This window comes from Rhodamnia argentea, chromosome 2, assembly GCF_020921035.1.
Source record: "Rhodamnia argentea isolate NSW1041297 chromosome 2, ASM2092103v1, whole genome shotgun sequence".
Taxonomy (NCBI): domain Eukaryota; kingdom Viridiplantae; phylum Streptophyta; class Magnoliopsida; order Myrtales; family Myrtaceae; genus Rhodamnia; species Rhodamnia argentea.
Window position 1 is genome coordinate 1037744 of NC_063151.1, and position 18293 is coordinate 1056036.

An 18293-nucleotide genomic window follows, 5' to 3' on the forward strand; every position below is an offset into this window, starting at 1 on the left:
CCCGAATCTAACTCACCTTGAGAAATTTAAATCATTTGCATCACTGGAATCGATTGCTCGGTCAGTATTGTTCCTTTTAGAGCTCTCGAGGTTATGGAAACGGAATCGGATTCGTTGCCAGTGATTCTTGGTTCTGTGATTTGTTTATGTTTGTGCTTTTGGGTCGAAGACAGAAATTGTCTCCGCTGTGTGCTTTCCTTGCGGCGTGGTTGTGGATGAATGACTTGTGGCTGTGGCTTTATGAGAAAGACTTTGGGAGGTATTGCTCGCTGGCCTTTTTGGTTCCACCTTCATGTCATTATTTGCAAAGTGGACTGAAATTTAACTTGTTTATCGATTAAGATGTGTAATCATAAGAAGATAGAAGCATAATTTTTTTCTTTGTTACGAGGGAAATGAAAGTTGGGCTTTTTTTGGGCCAAAGTTGGGCTTTCAGTAAGCCCTACATATTAAGATCCCTCGTATATATTTTCCCCGAATCAAGCCCGAACATGTTTCATGATTTATTGATAACCCAGACAGGACTTCACCCCCACCGTCGCACGCCCATTCATAACCCTACCCCTGAGCTCCCTCACTTACTCGATAATCCGGTTCATAGAGCTGCCCATTCTTTAAATGCAACAATTTAAGTAGAAAATTGCTCAAAATGAATCTCGAGTCATGTATGAGTCACTAAATTTTGTATTGCATATAAATGGATCACAATAGGTTAAACACATTAAATTGCATCGAACCATTTTCAACCTAATCCGATCCAATCCGATCCACTCGTTTCACCGATGAGCCTATCGTCCAGTATGTGTGTCACTGCTAGTTAGATTCGGACTATTTGAAGACTCCATCATCCGAACACAAAAATAAATTCCTTAGGGCGCGTTTGGTAAAGTTTCTGTTTCTCTGTTTTTATGTTCTTCCGTTTTCCGGAACGGACAAAAGAACATAAAAACGTTTGAAAATGTAAATTGATTTTTTGCTCGCGGGAACAAATTTCCATTCCTAGGAACATAAAAAAAAAAGTTAAAAAAGTAAATTATTTGTTTTGTTCCTGAAACTAAAAAGAGAAATGATATCATTTTAGAAAAACAAAGACACTTAAAACGAAGGATTTTGAGGCCAAAAATGACCACAAAAGTATTACAGCCGCTTTATCGCCCGCTGCAAAAATCTTGTCCCAAACCCCCTTGTTGAAAAGAAAACGCATAGGTTGCTACCTAAGATTAGATTTCATTCACATGGTACATGGGATTTTTACAGTGAACAATTGTAATCACCTGCACTTGTATAGTTGGAGATATCATAGCTCGAAATTTTCTGGTTTTTCACAAACCAAAGCTCGAAATTTCGGATGGCGCCTTTGTTTAAGTTCTAGAGTTTCTTGAGTGGACTTTAAGCCTTCCGTTTGGAAGAGGAGATGAAGTAGGGAAGAAAGGGTGGGAAATATATTTGAATCTAATTGCTTGGGAAGCAAACCCTAAATTGATACATTCGTGATAAATTTATTTCAAATTATTTTTTTTTATCACGAAAAACTTCAAACCGATATAGCCGTGACAAATTTACCCCAAACTATTTTTTTGACCATCAAAAATCATAAGCCGGTATACCTGTGACAGATTTACCCTAAACTAATCTTTTGATCATGAAAAACCTCTAACCGATATGCGTACGATAAATTTACCTCCTGTTAAATTTGGTTAATACTACGAAAAATTCTAAACCGATACACATGTGACAAACAAAGAATAAAAATCTCAAGCCGATACACCCGTCAATTGCCACGTGTTAGATAACTTAGTGCTTTAACGATTAGATTTAACGAAAATTAACGGAGGTAAATTTATTATAGATGTACCGGTTTAAAGTAAAATTACTATAAGGGTATCAATTTAGGATTTTTTTGTGATTAAAAAATAATTTTAAATAAAATTATTACAGATATATTAATTTAATATTTTTTGTGGTATTAATCCGAAGATAAACCAAGTGACAAGCACATTCCATTGCATGTAATAATTTGTCCCATCCAAGAGAGAGAGAGAGAGAGAGAGAGAGAGAGGTTGCTCTCTCTGTGATGAGATTGCCGTTCCACGTCTGACTTTATCTCTGATGACTCGAGGTTTCTACTTTCGATTCATTCATTTCTTCCATTTTCGTTGAGAGAAGAGAGCGACCAGCGGAACAGAGCAAAGCAGAGCAGAGATAAAGTCAGACAGACGTGGGCCTCAAGGTCCCAATATCTTGTCGGTAGAGCTGATCCATCCTGATTTGATCTCCCAACGACACCGGACAAGCAAGTCGTCCGGTTCCCTGAAAAAAATACATGGTGCAGGCTGCACCGTAAGTCAGCCTATCCCTATCATCTGTACGCTTTGCGGGTGAACGCATTTGAAACCGTCCAGATGTTGTATTTTCCTAAGTCATCGCTTAAACAATTTTATTAGACTATTTCGTCGCTTAAGCAAATTAGTCTACCGAAAATGTTGGTATTATCAACAACAATCTATGCCTACGATGAAAACATATTTTGTGAAGTCATCTTTGTGGTCGATACGAACAATCAATTTTGAAATATTTACATTTTTCGAATGTCGATTTTGCACGAAATAGACGCACGTGCATTATCTTATCATATTAAAGATGATGCACGAATCTTTATTGGCCAAAAGTTCAACCGTAAAATGCCGAATCAAGTACTACTAAAAGTGTACATTTACAGGTTCCTCGTATCTAATATAATTTGTGTCTGATTCGAGACTCTACAAGAAAAAAGATAAGTATAAGCTTTATTAAATTCAAAAGAGTCCAGCACAACCTTCCATCTTATAGTCACATAATCAAATAATTATGGTGCACGGAACTCATAAGAATAGTGCACTTAACAATTTGTTCCACCTAAGAGGCAAACGGTCCAGGATGTCCATCCATACTTCCTCCTAATTTGAAGTGACTCGCATATTTCATTGCATTGAATGAGACATAAATTAGAGACTTTTCCTGGTTAAGGCATCAAAGGCGGCATGTCTCTATTGAAGAAATCCGCCAGCAGCCGGATCAAATCCTTAGCTTTCTCAGTTCCCCGGTCAAACAAATGAAACCCGTGGCCCTCCCCTTCCGTCTCCATGATCTCCGCCATGCCCATCCACCCGCTCCGACCCAAGACCTCATGGTACAACCGCCCTCTGTCTCTCAATACATCATTGCTCGGCCACGCACACCAACACCCTCCCACACCCGAGCCCCGCCAGGCTTGGAGCTCCATCAGCCATCGGGTTGACCCATGGTTCATCGCTGTCCGGCTTAGACGGGCAAACGAAAGGCCATAGCCAGTCCACATCGGCCCTCCTAGCTCGGAGGCAGCTCCTCCAACCCGATCGGTTTGGAACCCCAGAAGAAAGGATGGACTAGTGCAACTCCAAGAAGTCGTATGTTTAGCCCGAGCTCTGGATTCCCGGCCGCCATAGCCATGTTGTGAGCAATATTGGCACCTGCTCAATCAAAATGTTTACTTGTGATTCAACTTTCTTCTCGTATATACTATAAAAAGCCAATATCAAGATAGAGTTTCAAACTAAAAAGATTGTTTCAGTCAATCACTTTTGTCCATTTGCTTTACAAATCAGTCTTAACCTACCTAGCATCCCCCAAACTTTGCATTAAAGAATTGGTTATGCAACAGTTTCGATGACAGTCAGAACTGACTGTCTATTCTGGATAAAAAATAATTAATTAATTAATTATTATTATAGGATCTATTTTTTAAAAAATTTATAACTCATAACAGACTGATATTCTTTTAATAAAAAAACATATTGATATTTTCACGATCCCTTAAAAACTATTAAGGTGGAGCCCTAACCGCATCGTTGACGCCACAAATTTGTTTCTAAACAAATCTGCTTCCAAAAATGTTTTCTTGGAAAAATTTGTGGCTGATAGAGCACCGTTACTCTCACCGTCATCGTTTCCCAAATTATTGTGCTAGCAAACCCCTTTTCATTATCAGTTCCTTCGCGAGATGAAACTCTATCATGTGATCTTATCATCTAGCCTAGCCCACCTACTTCTCCAACAAAAGTCGAAACACATCAAAGGAAGAAGAAAAAAGAAAGAAAGATCTCCGGAAAACAGCCCACAAGCACTGAAGGACTGAAGTAACTCGAGAATGAAATGATAAGTCTTTTCACCTGAGCTTTCTCCAGCCAAGAACACCTTCCCAAAGTCCGCGTGATCGTTCAGCCAAGCCTCCGGACCATCGCCGTCGCAGTGCGAAGCCGCCCACTGGATCGCAGCCCAGGAGTCCTCGTAAGCCGCTGGTATCGGGTGCTCCGGGGCCTTCCCGTAGTTCACCGAGACAGCGATGACCTTGGCCTTGGCGACGACAGCGTTGAGGTAGCCGTGGTTAACGGCCGTGAACGGGGAGGAGGCGAAGAACCCTCCACCGTGGAAGTAGATGAGGAGGGGCAGTTTTTGGGGCTCGGTGAGTTTTGGGAGGAAGAGACGAGCGGAGACGGCACGGGTGGGGGGTCCGGAAGTGGCCGTCGTCGGGGCAGCGGTGGCGACGGGGATGGTGACGTCCCTGGATGAAACGCCGGTTTGGGGGTCGGTGGACGGCGGGACGACGTCGGTGCCAAAGAACCTCTCAACCCGGCCGTCTTTGTAGACTCTTATCATCGGAAGCCTTTCGAAGGCCACTTCTGATTTGCTTGAATCGCCGTCCGGCTCCATGAGAGAGAGAGAGAGAGAGAGGGGTTGCTCTCTGATGAGTTTGTGGTTCCTTTTTATTAACATGAAGATAGAGATCATAGAGTGATTATATTTATATGCATCGATTGCGAACTCATTTTAAACCGTCCAAAAGTTGTATTTCACTATTTCATCAGCAGTGATATATGTTATATAATCTACGCCTACGATAAAAATATATATATTTTTTGTCAATTTTTCTTTTGATACAAGCGATTTTTTTAATAGAACAATTATTTCCAAATCGATGATTTTGCACCAAATAAAGACACGTACATTATTTTCTCGTATTAAAGATGATGTACCAATCTATATTGGCCAAAGATCAACCGTAAAATAATTAGCCTCTAACAATAAGTAAATGAAAATTTGACTAAGTGTGTGCTGGACTATTATCCTTCTAGATTGATTCCCATTGTTCATGGCGTTTTTTTTTAACTTCCCAAGTCATAGTTTGGGATAGCATAGTACAACACGTGATTTGCCGCATCGAAGACTTCTATGACCAATTCCAACAATTTAAAGCTGTACCAATCTTTAGTAGCCATAAGTCCGATGTTGAAATAATCCCGGTTATCATGGAATAAATTGTGGTTGAAAATTGGCCTGATATTATTTTTGTAGTTTTTTTTTTGTTCAAATTATTCTTATAGTCTGATCGTCGCAAATTTATTGACCATGGTAACGTCCGAGTTTTTCGACATCGCACTTTTCACAAGAAAATTGTTAAAAAAAAGTCCTAAATCTATTGCGCTTTTGTTAATTCAGTCCTAAATATTTTAGTTTTTGATTTAAATTTTTATAATTTGTTTCGATTTAAATTTTTATAATCTAACTAACTTAGTCGGTCGATCGGCGCGTGGACAATTTTTAATAATATTTTAATAGTTTCTCTATTTATTTTTATTTTTCTTTTCTTTTCCTTCCTTTAGTGGCCAACGAGGTTGACTTGCTGAAGGAAGAAGAAACAAAAGATAAAGAAAATAAAAATAAAAGATAATTCAAAAAATCATTAAAAATTACCCACGTCCACGTCGATCGGTCAAAGTTGACCGGATGGATTCAATTGACACAAATGCAAAAATTTATTATCAAATTGGCACAAAATCAAAAAATTTAGGACTTAATTGAAAAAATTAAAATGTTTAGGTTTGAATTGGCAAAAGCGTAATAGGTTTAGAAATTTTTTTTACAATTTTTTTTTTTTTGAGTGGTATCCTTGGACACATCAGCTAAATTTGCCGAAATCAGGTACCCAAGACTTGGTTGGGAAAATACTAGAAGTTTGAGGAACAAATTGCTAAAATTAGAAATATAGGATCACAACAGGAAAAAAATAATAATGCAAGTTCACATAACAATTATGCACTTTCTGCACACACAAAATAAAACAATAGCTTTTGGCCGTGCGCCGACGCACACGTGTTTTTGAAGCAAGGATTAACGATGCTAAATGAGTAAGGTTTGACTTGCAAAGCTAGTTTGCTTAGTAATACAATCAACATACTTAAGTACCTACTTCCATTTTTTTTTTAGTTTTGGGATATACGCATCAAAAGTCATAGAACTAGTTGTGAAAGTACAATTGAGCCTAAAACTATCAAAAGTATAATCAAGTCCTACAATTTATTAAATTGATGCAATCAAATATATCCGTTAATTTGGTTCAATTTAACTAATTCATTATCGTCGCGATCATTAATGACCATGTTGTCCAATGCATCATCCTTTGGAGTGTGGCAAGCTATTTGTTGGTGTCCTTAGCACTTTTTTTTGTTTTTTTTTGGGTGGTCAAAACATGTCATTCATCTATAAAAATATTCGAAAGGTATATATAAGTATTTTGAGTCCCAAATAACTGTGAAACAAAGCAAACACCTAAAAGTATATAATAAAACTCTGCAGTTAGCAACATACTCTCATCCCTTAAGAACAGATTTATCATAGTAATCGTTCGACGGCCGTCACCAGATTTAGTGTTTGAGCACATACATTGAATTCTCTCATTTTATTTGCAACGGCTTGTGGTGTGCATCTAGGATCGACGCCCTCATCATCATTACATTACAAAGACACTAATATCAATATATTGAGAAAACATAGATCAAATACCGTAAAGAACTCTCAAATCTAAATTTGAATCTAGTTCGAGAGAGTAAAACTGTCAAACTTGACCCAAATCTAATTGAGATAAGAGAGCAAGAGAGCTAATCTTGAAGAATTTGTGAAGCAACGTCACAAGCATCCTCCTCGTTGATTATCAATAAGATGAATGGCTGAACTGGTTTTCACGTTCACTCAAAATCAGCTGCAAAAATTTGTTCACGGACACAAACTTTCAATATAGATTGGAAGAGAAAAGAGAGACAGACAAAAGAAAATCAAACACAAAATATGCCACGAAAGAGGAAGAGAGGAGAGAAAAATTCTAATTTCTGCACTTAAAATGTCAGTTCGGCCCAAGCAGATTTTTAAAACCCGATCCATTTACGAGAATCAATCAGCAAATGATTGAGAACCCGTTAATGGACCCGGAAAAAAAACCCGACCCATGGATCGACCCGGATCAGAAGAACTGTCAATGTCAAAGGAGACGCTAGAATCATCAACGCTGGTTTCTTCCCACTCTGCTCCTCTGTTGTACGAGGTAAATCTCTGCGATCGAAGCATTCTCAAGCAGTGAAGTGAGTTGAAGATCGAGAATGGAGAAGAAGATGGCGGCTCTGAGATCCATCCACCGCTCAGCTTCGGCTTGTTTCAGGCCTCTCTCTTCATCTTCTGCCGCCGCCCTCGGCCGCCGCGACCTCTTTCTCGCCCGCCACTTCGGCGTCCTCTCCCGGAGCTTGCTTGGGCTTTCCCATCAGTTCGTTTCAGCTCCTCCCCCCAGAAACCTTCCTTTCGGTAAATACCCATTTCCCTTCTTCGCTCGAATTGTTTCGATGCTCGGTGTTGATTTTTCGTTTCATGATTTTATTTCCCTTTTTTGAGCTTTGATTGGTTCGATTGTTCTATCGGTAGTCTCTGTGGGATATCTTTGAGTGAAAGAATGGATTTTTAGACGTAATTAATCTCCGGGCGGAACGCTATTGCCCTTAGTAATGTCAAATAGGCTTCGGGGAACTTTTGATCTGTGAGGTTGAATGTGAGGATTTGGGATGCATTTCTGTCTGATTCCATGTTTAACTGTTTATATTGCGTTTAGTTCCTGACTTGTTCTTTCTCTGCTCAAATTCAACTGATTTATCTCCCTCTATGTGGGAGGTTACATTAGGCGCGCTTTTAGTAGTACGGGATTTTAGTACTCCTGGTTGAACTTGAACCGGGTGTTTGGTTATTTAGGCTATTTCTAGCAAATAATTGGGAGCTGTCGCTTTGTGAGGTGCATAGGGATCTAAAGACGTAGAGGACGTCGGTATCTAGAGCGAAGAAACATCTTCACCGATCAGTTTGTTTCTGTGCATATCTCGGATATGTGGGTGCTTCTATGAAGTTTCTTTGTGATGTTGTTATGATATAACGATGTGTCTTTTACTATTCAATGGTACCTCAAATGGTGAATTAGTATTGCTCTTCGAATTAGGCATCGCTATAGCCTATAAGTTTGGGCAGTTGGAGATACTTATATGATCTTACGCAATGCCAGTCGTCAGTGGCTTAATTCTTGTGTGGTGATGAATTCAAATTGACGAGCTTGGTAGTATGATAATGATACTGGAACTGATTTCCTCTTACTTTTTACTCGGCTTGTAAAATGGGTCAGTGAGAGCTGAGATTCTCAGACTTAGTTTTATGAGATTTATGCTATCAAATGGCCCTTTATTGTTTGCTTGGTTGGTGCTAATGCTTTGCTTTTCTACAATATTTGCCACCTTTGGTTCTAGATGACCAACTTTTTAGTTCTATGGGGAAAGTTTCTCACATTGGTGTCAGACTGTTATCTCCAATGAATTCCATTGAGCTGCAAGTTTGGTGGGTCAAATTGGTCTCTGCATATCAGTTTAATGGCATTGTCCTTCCCATTTAGCTTTAGTTTCTAAGTTGTTACAGTGCATTCCATCATCTCAGCTTTACTCTTTGTTGCAAACCTTATAGATTGCAGGCCCCCTTTCGGAATGAGTATGGGGAGCATACGTTGTTTCAGTGCAGATGTTACTCACATGCCCGACTTTGAAGATCCCGATGTTTTGAATGCATTCAAGGATCTGATGGCTGCTAGCTGGGATGAGCTTCCTAATAGCATTGTGCATGATGTGGAAAAAGCATTGTCCAAGAACATCGATGATGAGGCTGGTCAAGAGGTCTTGGCCAATGTTTATCGTGCAGCTGAAGCAGTTGAGGAATTCACTGGTGTGCTTACGTCATTGAAAATGGAACTTGATGACAGTATTGGATTGAGTGGCGAGGTTATGTTCTCCTCATGATTGAGAAGGCCAAACACTTCCTGTACCTTCTACTTTTTCTTTCCTCATGTGTATGACTTATAATTTTCTTGCAGGATGTAAAGCCCTTGTCAGATGAGCATGCCAGTGCCCTTCAAAAAATTTATGAACGGTATACTGCCTATCTGGACGCATTTGGACCTGATGAGGCTTATTTAAGAAAGAAAGTAGAGACAGAGTTGGGAACTAAGATGATTCACTTAAAGATGAGATGTGGAGGCCTCAGCTCTGAATGGGGAAAGGTGAAGATATTTATTTCTCATGGCCAGGCCATGCCGATATTTTTTTTCGTGGTTCCGTTTTTATGTAGTTGTTTAAATCAGATGTTGTGGTCTGATATGCCACAAGAAAGCTCCAACATCTAGAGAGTGACTGCTTAAAGCGATGTGTTCAACTTGATTTTGCCCTTTCCAGGGGACTGGTGATTAACAGTTGTTTCATATCCCTTAATCCCATGGATAAAGCAAGGCCGCTGATGCTGATATTGAGACACTTTGTGTAAATACAACCCCCTCCAAGCCAAAAGGGATAAAGAAAAAAAATTCCCCCGGCGTGCTCTCTCTGTCACACAATTTTGGTCGGAACATTCACAATGTTGGCAAGTCTCATTTGCCTGTATCTAACTGTGAGATAATATATGATGATATAGCTGATGTGTAACCGGTCACATAAGCATTCTTCTCTGGAAATCTAATTGGGTTGGCCTTCCTTTTGCAGGTTACAGTTCTTGGAACTTCTGGACTTGCTGGATCGTATATCGAGCAAAGAGCTTAAACCGTGGCGTTCATTTTCATTTTCTGTCATTGAAACTCTGCAGCTTGCATTTGTGATCCTGTTTTTCAGCATTTGGAAAGAGATTTTGGTAGTTGAAAAGGGTCCAAGGAAAAAGCTTGAGTTGTTGACCTGTTCTTCAATAAAGGATTCTAATTGTTGACACGATGGTGGGGTTAGGATGTATCTGGTAATGTTTCCCTGTTTATATTGGTCATGAAGAAATGTTCTTACGTTATTTGTTGTGCAAATTTTTTTTAATGTGCTCCACTTTGATAGTTGATTATTGTGGCTTTCAGTGCTAAAACATGACCTGAAGAAAAGGGGAAAAAAGAATGGATGTTCCTTTGGTGATTTCTGTATTGGTGAGTATCACTGGTTAAGTAATTGATAGGTCACTTGACTTTCAAACCCATTAGGATGGGACTCACGATACAGTGAGATTTCCATATTCAGTGCAAATTGAATGCCTTCTAGTAGGCTACAAACTCATCCACAATCGTCAATCTCAGCTTGTAATAAACCTGTCGGTTTCTGTTTTCCCTACTTTTACTGGTTTGCTGTAAGCTGACAGATAACAATTCTCCAGCAACGCGACCAACTTCGTCCAAAACTGCCCATTTATTACATGAACAATCACCAAAGAGTCCCCAGATCAAACAAGCACTAAATATAGGGCATCCTTCTCAGCCTAGTGCCTCTCCTCCATGACCATGACTCTGCTGGAGACTTGGGCAGAGGCGGAAGCAACAGGAGCTTCCGGCACAGGCCGAACGGCCACCCCTCACAGTTGCAGAACTCCTGAATGATCGAGCGCCGCCGCATTTCTTGGAGCATCATCTCGTTCAAGCTCGAGCACCGTGAGAAGTCTGTCCTCACAGTCATGAACTCATCCCTGCTAGCAGTTGCAGCGCTTGAACAGCAGGTGAAACAGCTCCTCACGGTCAGGAATTCCTCCTTGTCATGTTCATCGTGATCGGCATCCTGTCGATGGGTGAAAGATAGCTCGTCCATGGCTGGAGAGAAGACAAAGGAAAAGCTCTCGGTAGTGAAGTTCACCTTGCGCCTTCGCTTCTCCATGGCTCGACTGCGAATCTCCGAAACAACCTCCTGAGAAGCACCGATAATTCATTACAAAGGTTATATTTGATCCTAGATTCCGGCTCTGAGTGCAATGGTGTGGGGTTTCCTGTATCTAGAAGAACTCTCGTGACTAATTTGAGAAATGCATTTGTCTGTCCATGGATAAAGCTCATGTCAAGCTTCTTGCCAAACAGGTAAGATACAATCAAAGCCGATGAGTTAATACTCCTTCCTGAACTGCTTTAGTATGACACAACAAACACATGAACGTCGAAAAGGTTCGTAAGAGGAAAACGTGACAATTTTTCGTTAACATAAAGGAGAAATCATTACTTCCTGTTCATCATCGGAATCGCTCATCGGATGCTCCTCTTTGGGGGTTGACCGCGAGAGCTGTCTATCGAAAGTATGGCACTGAGAGAATGCTTCCTTGAGTGCTGCAGAGAGGCACTTGCATCTCTTAGAGGGGTTTGGTGGCTCTTCTTCATGGTAGAACACGCCCATGTTTGGTAAGCTCAGAGGCAAAGGCGTTGGTGGTGGTTGCGGGAAGACTCCTGGTTGATTTTTAAGACAGGAAAGCATTGTGAACAAGAAAATGTCAACAACACAATCCAATCAATTCTTTGAATTGCTCTGTGATAGTGGCCTCACAGCTTCCTGAGAATTGCAGGCTTTTAATCTTTAGGGTAAAGACTAAGATAAAATAAAAATATGACATGACCCGCAATTCCATTTCAAGCTTTCTTCCTTCACCACCTGATGCTGATTGTGATGGCTGTGACTTGTAAGTCCCTCTTGATCAGACCCTGTTGATTGTTGAACTTTCATGTCAAAAGCTTGTTATTCGCAGGAATCCTAGACTTTTCCCACAGGGGGATGCATGAAGTAAACTAAACATTACATAGATTTCACTTGAAGATGAAGTCATATTCAGCTATGACATCACACCAACCGTTACTCTCCCTAACGTGACAAAATTTGGTAAGAGATGAACAATCCCTTCAAGGGAATGTTTTAACTGATCTCAGCAGAATAAGGTAAAGGGTGAATATCATCCCAAAGGCTCGAGCTTTACGCACAGAGTTCTGCAAGAATTAAGATCAGAAACAAACAAAGAACTAACCTCTGAAGCTGAAACTCTCTCATTGCGCTTTCTGCATATTCCGATTGACTCTTGAGAAAAATGGGCAGTGCTGTCTTCACTTCAAATAAAAAAAAAAATTGTATTTCAGATTGGTGACATGTTGACGGTTGTTAGTGAGCTCCAAGTCGCACCAAGTGCTGGGATTTTGTCAAACAGATGGTGGCTGAGAGATCTGTGGTGTCCCCTTGACACTTTTTAACCCCAGCTTCATTCTTGATATTTAACTTGTCATACGAATATCCATTAATACAGATAGGAGTTATGCTGGCATTCAATTTTCCAGCCTATAGAAAAGGGACTCAGCTCTAACTCTTTTTGTTGCTCATTATATTGCTCACGGGGAGAAGAAAGAAAAACCGAAATGCAAGACCTATTAAATGACTCCATTTAGAACGGTGAGTATGTATGTGTCCATGTCCTGTGTTTATGAGCTTGAAAATTAGTGAAAACATAACGGATGTATGACTTGGCTAACTTGGCTAACTTATCTAACTTGACTAGTCATGTTTCTTTAGTCAAGAGCAGGATATGTCAATCTTAATTTACCCACTTTGATTTGTATGAAGTCAAATTATCGACCTTTTGATTTGTTAAAATCAGTCCCATAGCGAGAACACTGCACCAGCAAGAACCTATCAGCTTTAGAATCCACACATCAGGGAACAGCAAGTGGTCCCTCACTAGGTTGAATGTTCGTGCAATGTGCTTGTGAGTGTGTTATAATTGTTCTGTTGGATAACATCTTGTAATGTTGGATAACATCTTGTTATTCGGTCCAACACAATGTTGCATAGATGCATGCATTTTGGAATTAAATCAATGAGAGTCGGACTGCAACGGTGTACAATGGGAAGTTCTCTTTCATAGAGTTACTACAGTATTGCAGAGGGTGGTGGCATAGAATCCGTATCAGACGCCAAGGGAAGGCTCATGCTCAAGGATCTGCTCAACAGATTTGCATATTTGCAGTCTGCATTGCAACTCAGGTTAGGGAAAAGAAGAGAAGAATCTAAAAGGTTTCACTTTCTTACTGAGGTATGACCAACATGAAATAGTCAATAGTGAGCATTGCTGACATAGAGGAGTTACATAATTCACATACAAACCGTTCATCACATTAGCCAATCAATCAGAAGGCTAATCAGAAGTTGTAAACCAGGATTCAGATTCTTGTGTGTGAGCTTCCACCATGTCGAAGCCATACCTCAATTTTCGAGCTCACAATTCATCGTTCATAATATTCCTCAGTTGCATGAATACTGATGAACAAGTAATCTGGCGGAAGCAACCGTGAATCTTTCTGAACATAGGGAATTCATCTCCCTGAGAATGAAGTATTCAGGAACATGCAATCACGTGAATCTGCGATCTGATGACTATTTGAGTGAGGACGATGATGGCGACCTTGAGAGCTTTTTAGTGATATAAACTTTATCAGACTCGGGGATTCAAAACAACAAATGCATGAAAGGAAAGGTAAACATCTGAACGTCGAATGTGCATAGTTGCCAATTGGAGGTCCATTGAGGAAAATGGATTTCGATTGTTTTCAAATAAGGAAAATTTGAAGTTGGCTGTAAATAATCATTTTACATCGACATTCACGAAATTTAATAATAGAATTATCATGTGAAGATTACGTTTATATTTGCATTATAAAGCAAAGATACAGTCATAGCAAAGGAGTTCTTGATGAAATGTTTTTACTTACCTACTGAGACAAAACAAGCACACATGCACATGGATGTAAACAATAGCGATGAAGTGGAGTAAAGGAGAGCAATGGTAACCAAGCAAGAGCAAAACGAAACATGAACATTCAATCTAAACAGATGAATTAGGCAGACCAAAATCTCTTAAGATGTTAGACCTGATCATCCTACAGAAACCATAGCATCTGGCTCAATTAAAAGCCGAATCCTCAGAGAACAAGAGCCACAGGGAAGAACTATTGATGCTGGAGAGTTATCCGATGTCCGCACAATCATTTTGCTCCCATCCCTTGAAATTAGACAACCCATTTCTTCCAACTCCTGAGAATCGACACAGAAATAATCCCCACACCGGCATTGATAAGAGAGCTGCAACACGTCTCCAGAATCTTCGACCATCATATCCTCTAAGCCGACATCTTCTGCAGTTCCTGTATCCTGTCTTGAAGCCAGCAGTTCAGTATCATAAAATCTTCGCAACTTGGCATCACCGAGGACTTCCCAAGCTTTTTGAATCATCAGAAATTTATTTTCCATGCTATGATCAGCATGATCCCTCTCAGAAGCCATCTGTAATTTATCAGGATGATAATTGAGTACAGAAGATCGATAACTTGCACGAATTTCTTCGTAGCTCGCATTTTCTTTGACACACAAAATATCATAGTATGTTTCCGTCACAGAATGCTGGCCAAGCACCATGGTTCAAAGGAGATCTGGCTTCAAGCTGGCTATACTGCAAAATGCATCCACACAGGAAAACTTAGTACCAGCCACATGATTAAAATAACAGGAGAGAATTTTCTAAACAGAGTATGCTTCCAGGTTAAACTCAAAAAATTTAATCTCATCCCATATTCAAACAAAACCACAATCAATGTTGATACTATTTCTCAATCTTATCGTGTTTCGGGAACTTAAGCCATCAGATGCTAATTCACAAGTGCATGGTCATATATCTTAATATGTGTATGTTGGCACATTGCATGCCGCAGCCTAATATTGGTCATCGACCAACTAGGTGCGCATTAAAATGCAAATTGCTTATTTGTTCCGATATCTTAATTGAAGCCAATACAGTATGCTATGTTTACTGTCCAGGTAGTAGCGACACCAGTAGAAACCAATAGCCAAATACAAGAGAAGAATCAAGTGAAGTAATTCTATAATCCTTTTGTCACAGCACATGATAGTCATCTCTTAAGCTCCAATGCACAGTATATCTAGTTATCAATTTTCACTCGCTTTGAAGATCAAGGTGGTCTCGTACTCTATTCAGAACTAAGCCATGCAGTCCAAATTAGCAAGGAAAGAAGTCGGAAGTGTCAAGGCAACCTACTTCATTTTCTGTAGGTCGGGAAATATCTCAAATCCTTTCTTAGACTAACACAGCTATGGCATACATATTTGGCTCAATATCATGACACCAGAGAAGAATTGACTCCGACTGACTTTTCCTTCAACTAGTCACATTGAAAACAACAAAATGAGCAAGGGAAACATATCTCCTATAAACATCAAGAACAAGATAACATACAACTTGAGACATAAAAACCCTCGGATCTCTGCAAAACTTAATGTAGACTGTCAACAGCATCAAACCACAAGTGAACAGAAAACCGAGATCTAAAAACCAACACCATGCCTGATAATGTGAGGCAAAGCCAAAAACGGCAGTCTCTGCTTTTAAAATCCCTAAGAAGTATAAAAAAATATATATTCATACACATTGGCTGCGTTTGGTTTAGCTTTCGGGGAAAGCCTTTCGGGAAATGTAAAGGACTTTAGGTTAAAGGGTTTTCATGAAAAACAAAGCCTGTTTGGTAAATTGTAATAAAAAAGTGAATTGGGAAGCAGTTTTGAGAGAAAGGCAGTTGGTGGAAGGACTTTAGTTTAAAAGGTTTTCATGAAAAGCAAAGCTTGTTTAGTAACTTGTAATTGAAAAGTGCATTGGAAAGCAGTTTTGAGAGAAAGGCAGTTGGTGGAAAAGCATTTGAAAATCCTTTGGTTTAAAAAATCACATCAAAGTGGACTCTTTCACAAATAAAAAGAGAGTAAATCCATTATAATAAACATGATCACATATGCACTAAGGAAAGAAATATGTTATCATTAAAAGTTAAGCATCCTTAAAAATTTGATAAACTTGTCGCAATTCAATCGGGTAAATGTGCTATGTCAGAAGATAAATTATCATTTGAAGCAGTAACCCCTCATTTGCATCATCGGGGTCAACTATATATAAAATGGGATCCAAACTACTCTTGCAAAATCTATATCATTCACGGTGTTTCTACATCTTTGAGGCTCCAATATGCCTTTTACTATGATGAACCTGCCATCTTCTAGTAAAATGAACAAGAACAAATTTGAGAGGCACAAAAATGAGACGAACTATGACCCAATTCCATAAACATGAACAAAATAGAAACAGAAAATGTAGCAAGAGAGAACAACAAGCTGTTAAGTAAGTGTACATTAAGAGACTAGAACACGGTAACAATAGGAAAAAAAAAGGGCAATTTGGCTCATGGGAAGAAGAAGCTACTCCATTGTGATTCTAATGGTTGATTCACATCAATACAGCATAAAAGCACTAGAAAACCAGAGATGCCCCTACAGGTTAATATCACTAAGATATTCTGTCATCCAAGTGAAATCTCCTTGAAGCGACAATCTGTTATTGAAATATCCAAATGCTAATTCCAGGAAATTGATTACCAGCTCTTTCTACTTGCCCTATGATCCACTGATTTCAACCTTGAGATGTCTACAGACAAGACAGAAGTGTGAAGCTTAACATCTTCAAACAACCTCTCAAACACCTGCAACTTGCCCATTAAAAATAAGAACCAGACAATGCCATACACCTCTACAAGAATATGAACCAGACAAGGCCATAAACCACACATTCCCTCAGCCAAGAATTGTCATTCAATCAGCAGACACAAGTACTTGTAATTTATCAAGGAAAAGAAATGTATGATTATCACATGAAAATGAAGAGCTTCAAAAGAAGATGAACACTGCAAAGCACACATTGAATCCCAGTTCTTTCCTCTTGAACAATCATAACACTATCTATGTGCCTGAAACCAGGGTTTACTAACCCAACAAACGCATTGAACCTTCAGATAAAAACTATACAAATCAAAATTCAAAATTCAAGCAGAATACGGCACTCCCCAAAATTCAGTAGAGACAATTCGGGGATGAGCAAATAGATCTGAATCCAAAACGCTTCCTAAGAGACCCATGGCCATCTACAGAAGCGAGAAAGTCTAGCGCATACACGAAAACTAAAAAAAAGAAAAAAAAAAAGCTCCTCCAACCCTTTTCGAACAAATGATACTTATACCGAAAATGTTACTTCTTAATGCTCCTCCAACCCTTTTCAACCCAAAAGAACAAAAAAAAGGCTTCTCCAACCGGGCTATAGTCTTCGCATGAGCGCAAGCAGTGACTAATCCTAATAAAAGTTGCCAAGTCAGTTGTATAAAAATGTATTACCTACTTCCTACCATTGCAATTCAATCATGGACGAATAAGATCTCATGAACCTCATTATCTTGGGCGATACAAGCGAAGGGATTGTGAACTACGCTTGAGAAGTTTGTACCGAATTGCATCAATCAAAATTGACAAAAAGTCAACTATTCTAAGAGAAGACGGCGTCCAACACAACGATCCACAGCACGGATTTATTAAAAAAACAAAATTCTGTGCATTGATGCCAAGAAAATCTTCAAATTTTCAAGAATACAAAAAGAGCAGGTGCACAAGACTCGGATTCAAAAGTAAATATTGAGAAAAGAAACACACGTGTGAAGCGGCGGGGACAGAGGGGCGTTGAGCGCTCGGTCGCCGGCGTTGGTCCGACGGGGAGAGAGAGAGGACTGGCCGGTTTCGTACTTGGGGGCTATTTATGGTGGCCGGAGGAGGAGGAGGAGAACCGCAAAAGTGGGGAAGAGGCAGAGCAACTCCAAGTCCGAACTCGTGAGGGTGCTTTGTTGGGTGTCTTATAGTTTTTAGTTTTATTTTTTTCTCAAGTGATTTTCAAAAACTAATCTCGTTTTATTAACTTCCATATAATATTGCTATCATACTATTATAATTTTTTCGACCAAAAAAAAATACTATTATGATTTTATTAAGTATTATTATTACGTCAAAAAATCGTCTCTTATGAATTAATTTCGACTTTACACGTAACTCAACCCATTCTCATTTCTTTGGTCATTCTAAAATCTTACCAAAAGCGGCATATTATCCTAATCCTCTAGTCCTAACCATCAGTTTCTACTTTCGTCACAACGGTTCGATCGATCCTCTCACTTTAACATTATACACAAATTTGGATGCTTCGATGATCTCAGTATCGATCAAAGCGTGATGGTC

General features: G+C 39.5%; 3 protein-coding genes and 1 pseudogene across 5 annotated transcripts; 1 reads left to right on the forward strand and 3 right to left on the reverse strand.

Moving 5' to 3' along the window:
* Nucleotides 1–2769: 2769 nt before the first annotated feature.
* Nucleotides 2770–4728, reverse strand: LOC115746318 (annotated as a pseudogene).
* A 2623-nt stretch (nucleotides 4729–7351) lies between these two features.
* LOC115746324 (succinate dehydrogenase subunit 5, mitochondrial) lies at nucleotides 7352–10194 on the forward strand. The gene is made up of 4 exons (XM_030682045.2): nucleotides 7352–7647; nucleotides 8839–9149; nucleotides 9242–9427; nucleotides 9903–10194. The coding sequence occupies exons 1-4, from the start codon at nucleotides 7449–7451 to the stop codon at nucleotides 9957–9959; spliced, it is 753 nt and encodes a 250-aa protein (XP_030537905.2). The 5' UTR covers nucleotides 7352–7448; the 3' UTR covers nucleotides 9960–10194.
* Nucleotides 10195–10524: 330 nt separating this feature from the next.
* LOC115746325 lies at nucleotides 10525–12371 on the reverse strand. Of its 2 annotated transcripts, XM_048273929.1 has the most exons (4): nucleotides 12163–12371; nucleotides 11796–11845; nucleotides 11373–11593; nucleotides 10525–11066 (listed from the first exon to the last, which is right to left on the reverse strand). In XM_048273929.1, exons 3-4 carry the CDS (start codon nucleotides 11541–11543, stop codon nucleotides 10623–10625), a joined length of 615 nt encoding a protein of 204 aa, XP_048129886.1. In that variant the 5' UTR covers nucleotides 11544–11593; nucleotides 11796–11845; nucleotides 12163–12371; the 3' UTR covers nucleotides 10525–10622. The 2 variants fall into 2 exon arrangements, with proteins under 2 accessions (XP_048129886.1, XP_030537906.2); XM_030682046.2 differs by lacking the exons at nucleotides 11796–11845; nucleotides 12163–12371 and having other exon boundaries at nucleotides 11373–11678.
* A 1600-nt stretch (nucleotides 12372–13971) lies between these two features.
* LOC115746326 (DPH4 homolog) lies at nucleotides 13972–17733 on the reverse strand. 2 transcript variants are annotated; one of them, XM_030682049.2, is made up of 2 exons: nucleotides 17718–17733; nucleotides 13972–14631 (listed from the first exon to the last, which is right to left on the reverse strand). In XM_030682049.2, the coding sequence occupies exon 2, from the start codon at nucleotides 14595–14597 to the stop codon at nucleotides 14058–14060; it is 540 nt and encodes a 179-aa protein (XP_030537909.1). In that variant the 5' UTR covers nucleotides 14598–14631; nucleotides 17718–17733; the 3' UTR covers nucleotides 13972–14057. The 2 variants fall into 2 exon arrangements, with proteins under 2 accessions (XP_030537909.1, XP_030537908.1); XM_030682048.2 differs by lacking the exon at nucleotides 17718–17733 and adding an exon at nucleotides 16107–16562.
* Between the last annotated feature and the right edge of the window lie 560 nt (nucleotides 17734–18293).

Bases quoted from the DNA above. Each gene is read 5' to 3' on its own strand.
- LOC115746324 (XM_030682045.2), top strand. From the start codon at position 7,449: ATGGAGAAGAAGATGGCGGCTCTGAGATCCATCCACCGCTCAGCTTCG. The intron at 9,150-9,241 runs GTTATGTTCTCC...ATTTTCTTGCAG, and splicing joins GTATTGGATTGAGTGGCGAG to GATGTAAAGCCCTTGTCAGA. The intron at 9,428-9,902 runs GTGAAGATATTT...TTCCTTTTGCAG, and splicing joins TCAGCTCTGAATGGGGAAAG to GTTACAGTTCTTGGAACTTC.
- LOC115746325 (XM_030682046.2), bottom strand. From the start codon at position 11,621: ATGCTTTCCTGTCTTAAAAATCAACCAGGAGTCTTCCCGCAACCACCA. The intron at 11,067-11,372 runs GTAATGATTTCT...GGTGCTTCTCAG, and splicing joins ATTCCGATGATGAACAGGAA to GAGGTTGTTTCGGAGATTCG.
- LOC115746326 (XM_030682049.2), bottom strand. From the start codon at position 14,597: ATGGTGCTTGGCCAGCATTCTGTGACGGAAACATACTATGATATTTTG.